This window comes from Scaptodrosophila lebanonensis, unplaced genomic scaffold (assembly GCF_003285725.1).
Source record: "Scaptodrosophila lebanonensis strain 11010-0011.00,11010-0021.00 unplaced genomic scaffold, SlebRS2 tig00000129-arrow-arrow-pilon, whole genome shotgun sequence".
NCBI lineage: Eukaryota > Metazoa > Arthropoda > Insecta > Diptera > Drosophilidae > Scaptodrosophila > Scaptodrosophila lebanonensis.
Window position 1 is genome coordinate 1,491,036 of NW_022060583.1, and position 17,035 is coordinate 1,508,070.

At 40.1% G+C, this 17,035-nt stretch overlaps 5 protein-coding genes across 5 annotated transcripts; all 5 read left to right on the forward strand.

Moving 5' to 3' along the window:
- The first annotated feature begins 693 nt into the window (after nt 1-693).
- On the forward strand, nt 694-2,558 carry LOC115628898 (SWR1 complex bromodomain subunit bdf1-like). The gene is made up of 3 exons (XM_030525157.1): nt 694-729; nt 789-843; nt 907-2,558. Exon 3 carries the CDS (start codon nt 968-970, stop codon nt 2,414-2,416), a length of 1,449 nt encoding a protein of 482 aa, XP_030381017.1. The 5' UTR covers nt 694-729; nt 789-843; nt 907-967; the 3' UTR covers nt 2,417-2,558.
- A 1,050-nt stretch (nt 2,559-3,608) lies between these two features.
- LOC115628950 (balbiani ring protein 6-like) lies at nt 3,609-5,143 on the forward strand. Its single transcript, XM_030525226.1, has 5 exons — nt 3,609-3,798; nt 3,855-3,938; nt 3,996-4,360; nt 4,433-4,647; nt 4,756-5,143. Exons 2-5 carry the CDS (start codon nt 3,899-3,901, stop codon nt 5,141-5,143), a joined length of 1,008 nt encoding a protein of 335 aa, XP_030381086.1. The 5' UTR covers nt 3,609-3,798; nt 3,855-3,898.
- A 3,731-nt stretch (nt 5,144-8,874) lies between these two features.
- LOC115628901 (SWR1 complex bromodomain subunit bdf1-like) lies at nt 8,875-10,763 on the forward strand. Its single transcript, XM_030525160.1, has 2 exons — nt 8,875-9,006; nt 9,070-10,763. The coding sequence occupies exon 2, from the start codon at nt 9,131-9,133 to the stop codon at nt 10,577-10,579; it is 1,449 nt and encodes a 482-aa protein (XP_030381020.1). The 5' UTR covers nt 8,875-9,006; nt 9,070-9,130; the 3' UTR covers nt 10,580-10,763.
- Nucleotides 10,764-11,741: 978 nt separating this feature from the next.
- LOC115628951 (cylicin-1-like) lies at nt 11,742-13,282 on the forward strand. Its single transcript, XM_030525227.1, has 4 exons — nt 11,742-11,931; nt 11,988-12,071; nt 12,129-12,493; nt 12,566-13,282. The coding sequence occupies exons 2-4, from the start codon at nt 12,032-12,034 to the stop codon at nt 13,280-13,282; spliced, it is 1,122 nt and encodes a 373-aa protein (XP_030381087.1). The 5' UTR covers nt 11,742-11,931; nt 11,988-12,031.
- Nucleotides 13,283-14,831: 1,549 nt separating this feature from the next.
- Nucleotides 14,832-17,020, forward strand: LOC115628952. Its single transcript, XM_030525228.1, has 4 exons — nt 14,832-15,089; nt 16,104-16,226; nt 16,304-16,435; nt 16,783-17,020. The coding sequence occupies exons 1-4, from the start codon at nt 14,832-14,834 to the stop codon at nt 16,864-16,866; spliced, it is 597 nt and encodes a 198-aa protein (XP_030381088.1). The 3' UTR covers nt 16,867-17,020.
- Nucleotides 17,021-17,035: the final 15 nt, after the last annotated feature.

Genomic DNA, 17,035 nt, shown 5'->3' on the forward strand with positions numbered 1-17,035 from the left:
AAATATTTAGACGCTTGCGTCAACTGCGACGCTCCGAGAGACAGGAAATAAGACCCGGCCACGGCCCCGGCAAAGAGCCGCGCGAGCCACGAGCCGCAATTACGATACATTTCAGCCATTATAGAGTTGATATCATCGATTTATATTGATGTTTCTGTTTCCATAGCATGTACATTTGAAGCATTAATGTGGCACTCTTGATTGTGTGCCTCCAAAATGATGACGTAACAGACAGAGGAAGATGATGATTACATTACAATGAGTAACAATTTCAAATTGCGAACCTGGCCAGGTTAGCCCTGAGCCAAGACACGTCCGCTCTGATAAGACGAAGGGCGATCGAAGCAGTGCAACCATTTCTAATCTTGCAACTAATTGGATTGCGGTTAAAGCACCGTGTTAATTATGAATCAGCCTGCTTCTACAAGCCTGCTGATTAATTGACGCATCGTACTCTTAAGTCTAGCACTCGATGGCTGAAACAATGCTCTAGGCGCAGGATTAACCTGAAGCTCGGCAACAGCTCATCAGTGGAGTCATTGAAACCAATTGTACCTGCTAGTGTCAGACTAGTAGTTTGCACAAACTATTCGCATTTTCCAGCTTTACACTTTTCCAATTAACAACTCTACCGCAGCATCGGCTGTCACATCAACAAGGCTGGAATACTTCAGGATACATTTATTATTGTCTGAGCGGTTCAAGCAGAAACATCTAAAAAGTCGTAAGGTAAATATCAATAATAATTTGCATTAGAAAATGTTTCTCATAAAACAAATTATTTTCAGCAATTCCTAAAAGCATTTTCTGGGGATCAAACAGGCTGGCAGAATAAATCATAAGGTAAGCAAATAGTTTTACAAAATTTGTCATTTTATTTAATAGAAACTTCTCTGTCCGTTTCAGATATTGAACTCGTAAAGGGATTTGATTTCTCAAAGCTACTGAGTTGAAGACTTATTCCAGAATGACAGAGCAGAAGCAAATCGCGCCCATTCCACGCATTGAACCATATATACAACCAGTGAATGGGATCGTACAGCCGCCGGTCCTGCCTCTTCCCAACCGTCCCGGGCGCAAGACGAACATGTTGGAGGAGTTGAAGAAGGTTTTAAATTATATCTGGCGCAGCCGCTGGTCGCAGCACTTCAAGAAGCCAGTAGATGCAATTGCCCTGGGGATCCCCGACTATCACAATGTGGTGAAACATCCGATGGACCTCTCGACGATCAAGAAGCGATTGGACAATAATTACTATTGGCAAGCTGACGAAGCTTTGGAGGACTTTCAACTGATGTTCGAGAACTGCATGTTGTTCAATCTGGAGGGCACTCCCGTAAATATGGCCGGAAAGGAATTGCGAAGCTTGTTCTACACCAGACTGGTGTCGATTGACTTCGACAACGAAGTGGAGCTGAAGCCCAAGGAGGACAAGAAGAAGCGCAAGTTACAGTCGACCACATATTCCTATTCCAAGGCCTATCCCAGTGCCATGGAAGTTAAGAGCGAAATTCCACCTGCCCCCTTGGGGCCGAATGTGAACTACGACCACATCGATGGCCAGATAGAGCGAAAATATTGCGACCACTTCTTGAGGACCCTACGCAAGGAAAAATACTTGCTCTCTACCTGGCCATTTAACAACGGCGATCTGTGGCGCGAGTATGGTAGTAACAAGAAGTACGATCACAATGTAGAGGAGGTACTTGATTGGCCCACTATTGAGCACAGACTGAGAATCAAGGAGATCAAAGGCATGAACGACTTTGAGACAACACTGAAAAAGATGTACACGAATGCCTTAAGATGCTTCTCCACTGAAATAACTGTTCGGGCTTCGGTGAAGAGAGCTCGTGAAATATTTGACGGACTCTTGCCGAGATACAAAAAACAAATTGCAGACGCAAAACACGAGATCCGATCTGTGGTAACCCGACGCCTTAAGAATCTATCCGATGCGGATGACTTTTGCGGAGAACTTCAAAAGAGGACTTCAACCGTCTTTGAAGAGAATGAGATACCGCTTGACGTTCCCTCGGTACATATGCCGTTCACAAAAACTGACATACAAGGCACTTCTAAGCCATTGAATCAAGCAGACGAGATCCCAGTTAATCCACCCAGTATCATCTCTGCTGACAAAATAAATAAGAATGCGGACAAATTCATTGTAACGGAAACCGCACCTAATAACAATAATAACAATAAGAATGTGGCTGCCCGAAAGAAAACTAAAAAAACTTCGGAGCTACGTCCCCTAATCTACGGAGGCAAGGATATAAAAGCAGTCGGCCCGAGGGAGATATCAAGATTGTCCGCCAGCGACACCTCGAGCGTCCACAGTAGCAGCGAAGGAGCCGGCATTTTAGACGACGATGTAAATGTATCTGGGGAAGAGAGCGATGCTTCCATGTAATAAACATCCCGCTCGTTCAAATACTCCACACCATAAATGTACAAAAACATACCAGGATTTATCCGATCTTCGGAGAGACAACAATTCAACAGCATTAGATAATAAAATCGATGGAATCCGAACCAATCTGAGGACTCTTACCATGTACCTGTAACAACTGTCAATATTCATACTTATGTATATTGTATTACAGACATAATAAAATCGTCATTTATAATTTTTGTGCTTTTTTAGTGTTACATGCATTTGGACCAATCTAATTAACGATTTTGCTTTTTGTATACAGAGCTTACAAATATTTTTAGAGGAAATAAAAAAATGAACAACAGAAAATTAAACCAAAAAATTATAATAAACTCCTATTACTGCGTGCCTATCGATAACAAAAGCACGTCGCTTTAAAAACTATCGATATGCGAACATACGAGTATAAATGTCCTTTTAACTTGTGCTGTACATTTCTGCCATAGGAGGCTGTGAAATTGCGACGTGGCCACAATGACAACTTATATTAGTTTAGTGCAAAGCCTTGTCGAGAATAGAGCTATTAAATTAAATTTTTTTTCAACTAGCATTTTATGTAAGCAAGAATTCGAATCATATATTTTTGAAAGTACCGGTGAGTTTACAATTCAAAAGAAAACCTTTTCCAACTGCAAATTTTTGATTGCAATAGCTGCAAGAGTTTTGTGTTGATTGATTCATCTGGCACGGGCTCTGCGGTTCAATCATGGTACACCATGATTGAGTCGGGCCCTATAATATACTATAAAGGGCAATTACAGATTCGTCAACCATGCTTCAATGGCACACAAGTTGAGTCACGCATCAAATAGCTGACGAGTTGGGGAAAAAACGCATGTTCCGTTTCTACTTCGTTTCGCACATATTGGAACATTTTTCTGACCAACACACACACACTCACTTTTCATTTCATCCTTTTTTCAACATGGCTGCCGCTGGCAGTGACAAAGCAAATGTAGAAATTCAGAAAACCAGAGACAATGTTGTGTCTGCCTTTTGAGCTCTAATCAGAAATCAAATGAAATTTGCATGCATACTTATTTTAATTATATCTGTAAATTGTGAGTGTGTCGGTCCTAGTTAAATATTTATTCTTTTCCTTTCGACTGCATTGGGAGATCTGATCTTTGCTGGAGCAGCATCCACCAGCGGATTTGCGCATGATCTTATCAACTTTTTGTTCTATAACTAAAGTTCACTGATGACGTCGTGCTCTTAAAAGAACTCTGCAGAAATTGTTAATAGGGATATGCATTCTATTGTTCGTTTCAGCAACCTTTTGTGGACCTCAATATTGTTTAAGAAATCATTTGAAGCAACGTTTAATTTTAAAGCACTTAGTGCTAGAAAGACTTTTGGTAAGTTATGCATTATTTTTGCAAACTCGTATAATTGTACTTGACCCTCATTGCAGTTAAGTAATATTTATAGCGTAGAAAGTAAAATAAATCAAGAATAATGACTCTTCTGGACCCACTCTATACAAATTTAACCCTGGGTAGGTCATGCTCCCGCTCAATTAATACAAGATTGTTTCATTTTTATCAACTTTCAGATGAATACTACGAGCAGTATGTGACGGCGGAAAATAAGTTTGTGAAGCCCAATCTCAGTCGTTATCCTTCTCAGGCCGAACTGAAGCGTCACTACAATCGCACTCACTACTATGGCCCATTTTACAAGCATCGTGGCTTCCCAGCCATAAATCAGAATCTTATGCTACAGATTCACACACAGCCAGAGTTCAAATCGAAGCGGTGGGCAAAGCTCAAACCGGCAAACGCGTTGAACTTCTGCCCGCGCAAGACTGAGAAGACCGAGTCAACTATTTTGAAGACCGAACCGACTCGCCCAAAGACCGAGCAGAAGCCGAGGAAGATGGAGCCTTCACGCCTGGTAAAGACAATTCCGAATAGCATGGTGAGCTTTAAGCGCGATCTTAACTTGGCAACTGAGTGTATACTAAAGATAGAGCCGAAGCCCGACCCACAGGTCGATTTTGAACCGAAATGCGACCTGCGGATCGAGTCGAAGAACGATCTATGTATTGATTCGCAATCGCAGCTAAGGCGCGATAAAAGCCCAAAGCCAAACCCCTCGCTGCACCACGAACCGCAACCAAAGCGCGTGCCGAAAAACGAGCCGCTGTGTGATGAGGAGAATGAGTCGAAACATGAGCCGAAGCACCACTCGACGCGCCAGCCCAGGTGCGAAGCAAAATGTGAGCTTACAAATGTGTCGAAGCGCAAGCGAAAGCACGACTCCAAGCGTGAGCGAAAGAACGACTCCAAGCGTGAGCGGAAACACGACTCGAGGCGCAAGCTGAAGCGCGAGCTAAGGAACGATTGCAATACTGAGGTGAAGACGGAGCCGAAGGGCGAGCTGACGATGGATGCTAGTCCGGTCGCAGATAGGAAGTCGGATAGGGAGTCGGATTCGGTATTGGACTTGGTAACTAAGACGGAACACTGGTTCAGCATCAAGTCGAAGCGCGAGTGCAGGACTAAGGCGAAGCGCAAACTAAAGAACGAGCCGCGAAGCTACTCGAAGCGTGTGAAGAGAGAGTCGACGAGGGGCAAGGACGAAGAGGAAAAGGAAAACAAGTCTCCCACCATGGAAGACGATGTGGTTGATGAGCTGGACTTGGGCCTGCATGAATACGATCATTTTATGCTGGAAATCGAGGGCGATCCAAACTTCTAAGGATGTGCTACAATAATTAGTAAAAACTATCAAAACATGTGATACATAATATATTTTCATATTATATATTTTAAATAAACACAATTGAACACACATCGCTGTGTTCATTAATCTGGCGAAACTGTACATAAGCATGTCTTCAGTTTTGTTTGTACAGTGTAACCAACAATTATTCGTACACTCTTTACTTTGGACTTTAATTGTCTATGTCTTTGCGGTTACTTGTATTTATTAGAAACATACAATTTGCATCCAAATGAACAATTAATATTTATATTACATATGTTTAAAACAGTAACAAACAATTTCGTAAGTGGTAAAGGGGAAAACTTAATCTAATCAAAGCAGCCATGTTTTTACGTCCATAAATTATTCGTACACTTTATGGTATTTGAATTATTATAGCCTGTACCCAAAGGGTGAAAGGCTATACTAGTTTTGTGCGCATGTATGTAACACACAGAAGGAGGCGTGGCAGACCCCACAAAGTATATATATTCTTGATCAGGATGAGAAGCCGAGTCGATATAGCCATGTCCGTCTGTCTGTCTGTCCGTCTGTCTGTATGAGCGCAAGGATCTCAGTAAGTACAAGAGCTAGGATAACCAAAATTGGTATCAAGGTTCCTATAAGCCCTAGGCAGATCGAGTTTGTTTATTTTTTCTGATACACCCCCCCCCCCCCCTCCCCCGCAATTCGTGTTTTTTCTTATAACTTCCGTAATTCTCGGAATTTTGAAATCAATGTTGGTAGGTACATCCATTAGTACTAATGTGTCCGTGTGCCAAATTTCATCATGATAGGTCAATTCTGAAGAAAGTTATAGCCATAAGTAAAATCGCTGCTCATGCGCTGCCCGCAGCTGTTGTTGTTGCTGCTGCTTTGGTTCAACTTTGTGCTTCATACATACACGCATATAAACACGCATAGGTACGTGATGTAAATGTATGCTGTTAAAACTGAACATAAACATGTATTCTAATTTAATTTAATTAATCAATTTTAATTAATTAATTCATTCATTTTTTTAATAATTTAATTTAAAAACAAAATTTTTTTTTTTAATTTTTCCTTTTTGTGGAGAGTACAGGCTATTTTACTGTCGGACTTGCTCGACTGTAGCGTTCTATCTTGTTTTTCATTTCATTTCAATGTACATAATTTAATTGTTAATATTTTGTAGGCCCGTCTTTGGCCTTAATAAGGGCTTGTAAGCGCCGGTGCATACTCTCCACCAAATTATTGGTCTCTTTTGGATCAATTTTGCGCCACTCAGAAGCTAATGCGGCTTTCAAGGATTCCTTGGATGTGATATTGTGCTTCTTTGTCCTTCTCTCAAGTACTCTATGGGATTCAAATCTGGTGATTGGGGTAAGATTTAAGCTTCGGGTCATTGTCTTGTTCGAACAAGACTTTTTTGGGATCGAGCCTGAGCTTTGTGGCACTTGCATGTAAATTGGATTCCAAAATTCTTTTATAAATGTGCTTGTCCATTTTTTCATCAATGAACACCATGTTTCCAGGTCCAGATGCAGCTATATACCCCCAAACCATTGCATTTCCTCCACCATGCTTGACGGTGGGAATAATGGCTGGAATTCGCCAAACTGAATATTAATGAACCAGATTCGTTTTGGGAAAAGGTTATCTTTAGTGATGAATCCAAATATAACATTTTTGGGTATGATGGCCCTCCCACAATCTGGCGAAAAGCCAATAAAGCCATATGTACAGTGAAAACCCTCTTGGCCGGACACTCACGGTCTGCCAATTTTTGTCCGCCCAAGGGGAGTGTCCGCTAAAGGGGATACTTAAATACTTTATACACCGATCGAATGTTTTAGAAAAAGTGACCGCCGAAGAGAGTGTCCGGATAAAAGAGGTGTCCGTTAAGGGAGTTTCCACTGTATTGTATATGAGCAAGCAGTGCCCGAACAGTTGTTGTTGTTACTGCTTTGCACAGGCACACGAGACATACACACAGACATGCATTGACACGCATAGACGCAATTAGTATGTTAGTGTATATTTCTGTCGCATTGGACCGCATTCATATTTATTTATTTCTGACAAATATCTGTCAATACCATGAACATAAATCATAACATAAAAACATACGTGATATACATTCAAATATTAAAAATAACAAGAGATAACGCTACAGTCGAGCAAGCCCGACAGTGAAATACCCTGTACCCAGGTAAACTTCCGTCACTGAATTATATGCGCCCATAGCAGCAGCAAAAAGAGGAAGAAGAGCGAACTTGTTGCTGCAGCTTGTTGGCGTAGTAGCGGAGTGAAATTGTTTCGCTAATAACTTTTCTTAGAATTGACCGATAGATGAATTTTGAAACAAAAATAGGTAATTATATAGAAATAGATAATTATTAGAAAGTTTGGTTAGGGTAGCTTTTGAAATGTGGACGGTATTGACGAAATTCTGTAGCGGAGGAAGGGGGGAAAAATTCAAAAAAATAAAATAAACTCGTCCTTTCTCGGACTTAGGATACCAACATTGGTTATTCTAGCTTTTATAGTTTCTGAGATCCTTGCGTTCATCCAGACGGACGGACGGACAAGTCTAGATCGATTTCTCTCGTCATGCTGATTCAGAATACTTGTATATGTATATACTTTATGGGGATCGGAGATGCTTCCTTCTGCATGTTACATACTTTGCACAAACCTAATATACCCTTTTTACCCTACGGGTACAGGGTATAAAAACAATAGAAGCAAACAAAAAATTCAAAATTAAATAAAATTACAATAATTTTTAAAAAAGTAAAGATATCAAAGAGCAACAAAAAATATTATCCATTATCTTGTTTACACACCTTACCGGAGGTCGAATTAGGGATGCTCATCAAGTATGTACAAGTATTGCGATATATCAACGAAAAACATCGATGTTTTCGATATATCGCATTTGATTTAAATATTATGATCAAAACATGAAACGAACGTTTGCATTGAGAAATTTTAGGTATTTAGAGATTTATTGCTATATGTTGCATTGGTGATTAGGAAAATGTTGCAAGAAGATAAGTTTGTTAACACGCTTGGCCTACAAACGGCTAAAATTAGATCCATTTGTGATATTAAAATTAATTTAGTTGGACTTTAAAATTTTTAGACAAAGCCTGCACTTAGCAGATTTATCGCTAACTTTATCGTAATAATTCCATACGACACTTTTTTGCTTAGTACCATGATAAAATATTTCGGTAAACAAAATAACACAATTTATTAAATCAGGAATGGCTAAAAGTAAAAGCACTTCCAAACAACAGGCATTATCCGTCTTGCTTTGGCGCCGTTTTCACGGGCTTGGCTGTTCAATTAGTTTTCTTCAATTATGCACAACAATATAGTACACATACATTTTTTATAAACTAAATCTCTTATATAATAAATAGACAGCAATATTTCAAAGTATAATTTAATGCGTGCGCTCGATGCTCGATTCTGCTGATGCTGATCGATTTATGATTCGATTTTGACCTCTTTAATATATCATAAAATCTCGATACATCGAAAGCAAACATCGATGTTATATTGAACATCGATGTATATCACGCATCCCTAGTTAGAATACCAAAGGAGATATTTTTCAGAGCACAATAGACCTGACAGCTTTACAGTTTTCCAATTAACAACTCCACCATAGCATCGGCAGTCACATCAACAAGGCTGGAATACTTCAGGATACATTTATTATTGTCTGAGCGGTTCAAGCAGAAACATCTAAAAATTCATAAGGTAAATATCAATAATAAACAAATTACAACACAGAAATTATTTTCAGCAATCCCTAAGACCATTTTCTGGGGATCAAACAGCCTGTCAGAATAAATCATAAGGTAAGCAAATAGTTTTACAAAATTTGTCATTTTATTTAATAGAAACTTCTCTGTCCGTTTCAGATATTGAACTCGTAAAGGGATTTGATTTCTCAAAGCTACTGAGTTGAAGACTTATTCCAGAATGACAGAGCAGAAGCAAATCGCGCCCATTCCACGCATTGAACCATATATACAACCAGTGAATGGGATCGTACAGCCGCCGGTGCTGCCTCTTCCCAACCGCCCTGGTAGAAAGACGAACGTGTTGGAGGAGTTGAAGAAGGTTTTAAATTATATCTGGCGCAGCCGCTGGTCGCAGCACTTCAAGAAGCCAGTAGATGCAATTGCCCTGGGGATCCCCGACTATCACAATGTGGTGAAACATCCGATGGACCTCTCGACGATCAAGAAGCGATTGGACAATAATTACTATTGGCAAGCTGACGAAGCTTTGGAGGACTTTCAACTGATGTTCGAGAACTGCATGTTGTTCAATCTGGAGGGCACTCCCGTAAATATGGCCGGAAAGGAATTGCGAAGCTTGTTCTACACCAGACTGGTGTCGATTGACTTCGACAACGAAGTGGAGCTGAAACCCAAGGAGGACAAGAAGAAGCGCAAGTTACAGTCGACCACATATTCCTATTCCAAGGCCTATCCCAGTGCCATGGAAGTTAAGAGCGAAATTCCACCTGCCCCCTTGGGGCCGAATGTAAACTACGACCACATCGATGGCCAGATAGAGCGAAAATATTGCGACCACTTCTTGAGGACCCTACGCAAGGAAAAATACTTGCTCTCTACCTGGCCATTTAACAACGGCGATCTGTGGCGCGAGTATGGTAGTAACAAGAAGTACGATCACAATGTAGAGGAGGTACTTGATTGGCCCACTATTGAGCACAGACTGAGAATCAAGGAGATCAAAGGCATGAACGACTTTGAGACAACACTGAAAAAGATGTACACGAATGCCTTAAGATGCTTCTCCACTGAAATAACTGTTCGGGCTTCGGTGAAGAGAGCTCGTGAAATATTTGACGGACTCTTGCCGAGATACAAAAAACAAATTGCAGACGCAAAACACGAGATCCGATCTGTGGTAACCCGACGCCTTAAGAATCTATCCGATGCGGATGACTTTTGCGGAGAACTTCAAAAGAGGACTTCAACCGTCTTTGAAGAGAATGAGATACCGCTTGACGTTCCCTCGGTACATATGCCGTTCACAAAAACTGACATACAAGGCACTTCTAAGCCATTGAATCAAGCAGACGAGATCCCAGTTAATCCACCCAGTATCATCTCTGCTGACAAAATAAATAAGAATGCGGACAAATTCATTGTAACGGAAACCGCACCTAATAACAATAATAACAATAAGAATGTGGCTGCCCGAAAGAAAACTAAAAAAACTTCGGAGCTACGTCCCCTAATCTACGGAGGCAAGGATATAAAAGCAGTCGGCCCGAGGGAGATATCAAGATTGTCCGCCAGCGACACCTCGAGCGTCCACAGTAGCAGCGAAGGAGCCGGCATTTTAGACGACGATGTAAATGTATCTGGGGAAGATAGCGATGCTTCCATGTAATAAACATCCCGCTCGTTCATACCAGTATTTATCCGATCTTCGGAGAGACAACAATTCAACAGCATTAGATAATAAAATCGATGGAATCCGAACCAATCTGAGGACTCTTACAAATGTACCTGTAACAACTGTCAATATTCATACATATATTGTATTACAGACATAATAAAATCGTCATTTATAATTTTTGTGCTTTTTTAGTGTTACATGCATTTGGACCAATCTAATTAACGATTTTGCTTTTTAAATACAGAGCTTACAAATATTTTTAGGAGCAATAAAAAAATGAACAACACAGAAAAGTAAAACCAAAAAATTATAATAAACTCCTATTACTGCGTGCCTATCGATAACAAAAGCACGTCGCTTTAAAAACTATCGATATGCGAACATACGAGTATAAATGTCCTTTTAACTTGTGCTGTACATTTCTGCCATAGGAGGCTGTGAAATTGCGACGTGGCCACAATGACAACTTATATTAGTTTAGTGCAAAGCCTTGTCGAGAATAGAGCTATTAAATTAAATTTTTTTTCAACTAGCATTTTTTGTAAGCAAGAATTCGAATCATATATTTTTGAAAGTACCGGTGAGTTTACAATTCAAAAGAAAACCTTTTCCAACTGCAAATTTTTGATTGCAATAGCTGCAAGAGTTTTGTGTTGATTGATTCATCTGGCACGGGCTCTGCGGTTCAATCATGGTACACCATGATTGAGTCGGGCCCTATAATATACTATAAAGGGCAATTACAGATTCGTCAACCATGCTTCAATGGCACACAAGTTGAGTCACGCATCAAATAGCTGACGAGTTGGGGAAAAAACGCATGTTCCGTTTCTACTTCGTTTCGCACATATTGGAACATTTTTCTGACCAACACACACACACTCACTTTTCATTTCATCTTTTTTTCAACATGGCTGCCGCTGGCAGTGACAAAGCAAATGTAGAAATTCAGAAAACCAGAGACAATGTTGTGTCTGCCTTTTGAGCTCTAATCAGAAATCAAATGAAATTTGCATGCATACTTATTTTAATTATATCTGTAAATTGTGAGTGTGTCGGTCCTAGTTAAATATTTATTCTTTTCCTTTCGACTGCATTGGGAGATCTGATCTTTGCTGGAGCAGCATCCACCAGCGGATTTGCGCATGATCTTATCAACTTTTTGTTCTATAACTAAAGTTCACTGATGACGTCGTGCTCTTAAAAGAACTCTGCAGAAATTGTTAATAGGGATATGCATTCTATTGTTCGTTTCAGCAACCTTTTGTGGACCTCAATATTGTTTAAGAAATCATTTGAAGCAACGTTTAATTTTAAAGCACTTAGTGCTAGAAAGACTTTTGGTAAGTTATGCATTATTTTTGTAAACTCGTATAATTGTACTTGACCCTCATTGCAGTTAAGTAATATTTATAGCGTAGAAAGTAAAATAAATCAAGAATAATGACTCTTCTGGACCCACTCTATACAAATTTAACCCTGGGTAGGTCATGCTCCCGCTCAATTAATACAAGATTGTTGCATTTTTATCAACTTTCAGATGAATACTACGAGCAGTATGTGACGGCGGAAAATAAGTTTGTGAAGCCCAATCTCAGTCGTTATCCTTCTCAGGCCGAACTGAAGCGTCACTACAATCGCACTCACTACTATGGCCCATTTTACAAGCATCGTGGCTTCCCAGCCATCAATCAGAATCTTATGCTACAGATTCACACACAGCCAGAGTTCAAATCGAAGCGGTGGGCAAAGCTCAAACCGGCAAACGCGTTGAACTTCTGCCCGCGCAAGACCGAGAAGACTGAGTCAACTATTTTGAAGACCGAACCGACTCGCCCAAAGACCGAGCAGAAGCCGAGGAAGATGGAGCCTACACGCCTGGTAAAGACAATTCCGAATAGCATGGTGAGCTTTAAGCGCGATCTTAACTTGGCAACTGAGTGTATACTAAAGATAGAGCCGAAGCCCGACCCACAGGTCGATTTTGAACCGAAATGCGACCTGCGGATCGAGTCGAAGAACGATCTATGTATTGATTCGCAATCGCAGCTAAGGCGCGATAAAAGCCCAAAGCCAAACCCCTCGCTGCACCACGAACCGCAACCAAAGCGCGTGCCGAAAAACGAGCCGCTGTGTGATGAGGAGAATGAGTCGAAACATGAGCCGAAGCACCACTCGACGCGCCAGCCCAGGTGCGAAGCAAAATGTGAGCTTACAAATGTGTCGAAGCGCAAGCGAAAGCACGACTCCAAGCGTGAGCGAAAGAACGACTCCAAGCGTGAGCGGAAACACGACTCGAGGCGCAAGCTGAAGCGCAAGCTGAAGCGCGAGCTAAGGAACGATTGCAATACTGAGGTGAAGACGGAGCCGAAGGGCGAGCTGACGATGGATGCTAGTCCGGTCGCAAATAGGAAGTCCGAGCCGGATTCGGTATTGGACTTGGTAACTAAGACGGAACACTGGTTCAGCATCAAGTCGAAGCGCGAGTGCAGGACTAAGGCGAAGCGCAAACTAAAGAACGAGCCGCGAAGCTACTCGAAGCGTGTGAAGAGAGAGTCGACGAGGGGCAACGACGAAGAGGAAAAGGAAAACAAGTCTCCCACCATGGAAGACGATGTGGTTGATGAGCTGGACTTGGGCCTGCATGAATACGATCATTTTATGCTGGAAATCGAGGGCGATCCAAACTTCTAAGGATGTGCTACAATAATTAGTAAAAACTATCAAAACATGTGATACATAATATATTTTCATATTATATATTTTAAATAAACACAATTGAACACACATCGCTTGTTCATTAATCTGGCTAAAGTAAAAGTAGTCTTCCCTGCAAGTGGCCGCCATTTGCGGCATCGAGTTGCACAATCGGCAGACAGGTCCCCGAAATAAAAACAGGCCGGTCCAGTCCACCATGGATGTTAAGTGTAGCAGGCCAACTAATTGGTTAACCAAGTGACCAACTGACTGACTAACAGAGTCACTGGGTTGGCTTCCTTCCTCATTGTTGCGACAGCCTCTGGCGAGCCTGGCAACATTTTTGTTTTTGTCTTTGCTTCTTTTTTTGGCAGCGCAACAAGTTGCTGGGGCTGTTACCAACAATTGTTTACTGTTTTGTTGCCGATCTGCTCGTACACGTCTTTGTGTGTGTGTGTGTGTGTGTGTATGTGTATGGGTATTTGGTTTGCTAACAGTTTATTATTGTTGCTATTATTTTTATGGCTGGCACGCTACGCGACTGGAGCTTGACGACTTGTCCAGTCGATTTGACAGCCGCAGTTTGCTGAAATTTAAATGTATTGAATATTTATTTATGAAGATATACATTTTTTGTATTAAATTTAGTTTGTGATTTATTTCTGAATGCATGACTTGACTAAATTAAAGAGAGGTCTTTGGAAATCGGGCCCACAATTGGGTTGAAGATGTAAGCTGTAGGCTTAAAACAGTAATATAAGACTATTTTTAAAAGTTGGGCGTGGTTATGCGAATTACGAGTATAAATGAAATACGAGTATATACTTTTCTGATAATAATTTTAAATGCATTTCACCAAATAACAATATACATACATATAACAAACAAAATCATTAATTAATTAGCCAATAATTCACAAACAGACTCTTTTAATAAGTTTTTTTTTTTGCAATAGTAGTAGTAAAGGGCGAACGCAGCTTTTACCAAAAAATTAAAACTTTGATGAAATAATGCACGATGCATTTAATAAATAATTTATGCATATGATCAATGAAAAAACTTGAACAAATCCGACTTAGTTCCATTTTAATGAGCCGACTTTATGTGGCAAAATCATATATCAGTCCGCATACATATACCCAACTGATTTATCGATAAATCACATGTACAACTGAAGTTTGAAGCAAATTCACAAACGTAGCGCATTTAATGTCCCATTCGAACGAATTGGATGTGATTTGAATCGCCTCACCTCGACAACCCGGCCTGACGTGTGTACAGCTTTTGTGTGTAAACACACGAAAAAAAAATGTGCCAATGGCCACCAGCTTGGGTTAAACCATTAAAATCGTTGCGTCTGCGCAGCGATTCAGTTGAAATTTGGACCTGGCCGCGCACAGACGCCCCGACTGAACTCCACATTTCAGTGCAGGTGCAGTTCAGCTTAGCAGCAACAGCAACAACAACAGCAGTAGCAACAACCTCGGCGTTTTCTCATTATTTTTTAAGATTTCACAAGACACTCAGTCGCAGTCGCAGTCGCATAATGATGCAGTTGGCCAATATCTGCAGCTATTATAGCTGTTTTATTGTTTTGTTGCTGTTTGTGGGAACGTGTGTTGGCGTGCCTATTGCGCCCACAACACGTGACGGTGCCACGCCCATTGACGCACAGGTGTCGGCCGCCGATTTCGGTGTCCTGGACGCATTTGCCGAAGATGCGGCCGAGTCAGCACAGATCGAGCAAAAAAGTCGAGACTTGAGCAGCGCCAGCGCCACAGTGAGCAATGAAGGGGCCTTTAAGGTAAGTCAAATACATATCTTCAAAATATATACATACATACTTGTACAAGTATGTATATGCTTGAGTACACTGATAAAAAAGTTGCGTAGTACAGATGAATATTTTCATATTCAATTTAATGTTCTACTATTTCATATTCAAATCAAATATGATCATCGTAAATTTTACTAAAAACATATTAAATTTGTGATTTTAATATGAATAATATTCAAAACAAAGTGTAAAAATGCGTTATTACAGTGTGTCATATTCATATTTAATGTTGAACCATATTAAATATTAATATGCACACACTTCAAAAAACAAATAGTTGAATTTATTCCATATAAATTATATTCCATAGTAAATTAAATTATACCCAATTAATTAATTTTTGGGTATAAATTAATTTGAAGTTTTATAGTTGATTTCAATCTGCTAGAAATATATTTCAATTGACTAGAAGAAATCGGTTTTCAGCACAGATATGGTCATTAGGTATGTGTCAAGTTAGTGTTATTCAATCAGCTGCTCCTCACTTTTAATATTAATATTGATCCAAACAATATGTGTATATCCGTACCCAAAAGGCATAAAAAACATCAAGAAAATTAATTCGTAATAACAAAAGAATTTTAAAAATTCTTTCTGCTAAAAATTGAACTATAGAACAAAAAATATATACATAGAAATAAAATATGCATCATGGAAATGTCAAATATTGAAAAGAGTTTAGAAAAACCAGTAGAGTGGAAACAATATTTTATAATTACAAAAAAGAAAAACCTTTGGCGTCTTCACATCATCACTTGTGATTTAATATCGTCACGCTTTAAATTTAATATTTTAATATGTATATATATTTAATATTTTAATATTAAATTTAAATTAAAGTGTGCACACTTAATATTTACTAAAACACACGATGGTGCAAGTCGATGGTGAAAATAGTTAAATCTACGTGTAAATATTGAAATTTCCGTGGTTTTTTTTACCAGTATATATATATGTATGTATGTATCAATTGCTATACAGATCTCATTGCTGCCCACACCCGCCAAAACGGCCGAGTCTGTGAATCTGGAGCACGAAGCGATACCCTCCAAGGTGCTGGGCGTCTACGACAATGGCCACAAGAAATTGTCGGACATATCGCATGTGAGTGACGGTTCGATTGTTAAGATATCTAAGTATGTATATACAACTACAACAATATCGTTATAACACTATTACAGCCGTTGCCCATTTTGGACACCATCAGCGAGCATGAGAAGTATGGCAACAATGGGGACATGTTCGATGGCATCTCTCGATCGATCGTCAACGGTTACGAGGCGTTTTCCAATCTGCTTAACAGTTTCATAGAGGTGAGTTGGTTTATAAGGTGGTTCGTAGGAGGGGGAGGGGGAGGGGCTGTGTTGCTCTTTGATTGTCGCGCTATTTGTTTGTTCGCACGTCGTCATTGTTATTGTTGTTGCTGTTGTTGTTGCTGTTGTTGTTGCTGTTGCTGTTTATGCCCAAGCCGAATGGCAATTAATGCGCGACGACATTAATATTTACTTAATACCTGTAACACATCGCGTCTCCGCTGTCTCTGCCGACTCTCGACGCTGGCTTATGCAACTTAGCTTGCGCTGGCGGCCTTGAAGTTCAGCTGGTGACTAGTTAACGGTACAATAATAATGCTTGATTTGCTCTCCCCACATCCCCACAGAAACCCAAGGAGCTGGCGCGCACTATTTCGAAAGGCATTACGGCACAGCTGGACATTATTGGTGGCAAGCTGGTGGGCCTGTAGGTACTAGATGGAAAAGGCCCGCAAACTTCCCAGACAATACGTATCTTCTTCTCACTTTCTGTTCGTGTTTTTTTTTTTATTATTATTTTAATTATTATTATAATTGTATAATTGTTTATGTAAATAAATATGTATATTTATTATATTAACTTAACACAATTCGAGGATT

What these genes read in the sequence shown, in the direction of transcription:
- LOC115628898 (XM_030525157.1), top strand. Translation starts at nt 968, where the DNA reads ATGACAGAGCAGAAGCAAATCGCGCCCATTCCACGCATTGAACCATAT.
- LOC115628950 (XM_030525226.1), top strand. Translation starts at nt 3,899, where the DNA reads ATGACTCTTCTGGACCCACTCTATACAAATTTAACCCTGG. An exon ending in CTATACAAATTTAACCCTGG is followed by an intron (nt 3,939 to 3,995) that starts GTAGGTCATGCT and finishes ATCAACTTTCAG; the next exon opens with ATGAATACTACGAGCAGTAT. An exon ending in AGACAATTCCGAATAGCATG is followed by an intron (nt 4,361 to 4,432) that starts GTGAGCTTTAAG and finishes CCCGACCCACAG; the next exon opens with GTCGATTTTGAACCGAAATG.
- LOC115628901 (XM_030525160.1), top strand. Translation starts at nt 9,131, where the DNA reads ATGACAGAGCAGAAGCAAATCGCGCCCATTCCACGCATTGAACCATAT.
- LOC115628951 (XM_030525227.1), top strand. Translation starts at nt 12,032, where the DNA reads ATGACTCTTCTGGACCCACTCTATACAAATTTAACCCTGG. An exon ending in CTATACAAATTTAACCCTGG is followed by an intron (nt 12,072 to 12,128) that starts GTAGGTCATGCT and finishes ATCAACTTTCAG; the next exon opens with ATGAATACTACGAGCAGTAT. An exon ending in AGACAATTCCGAATAGCATG is followed by an intron (nt 12,494 to 12,565) that starts GTGAGCTTTAAG and finishes CCCGACCCACAG; the next exon opens with GTCGATTTTGAACCGAAATG.
- LOC115628952 (XM_030525228.1), top strand. Translation starts at nt 14,832, where the DNA reads ATGATGCAGTTGGCCAATATCTGCAGCTATTATAGCTGTTTTATTGTT. An exon ending in GCAATGAAGGGGCCTTTAAG is followed by an intron (nt 15,090 to 16,103) that starts GTAAGTCAAATA and finishes ATTGCTATACAG; the next exon opens with ATCTCATTGCTGCCCACACC. An exon ending in AATTGTCGGACATATCGCAT is followed by an intron (nt 16,227 to 16,303) that starts GTGAGTGACGGT and finishes ACACTATTACAG; the next exon opens with CCGTTGCCCATTTTGGACAC.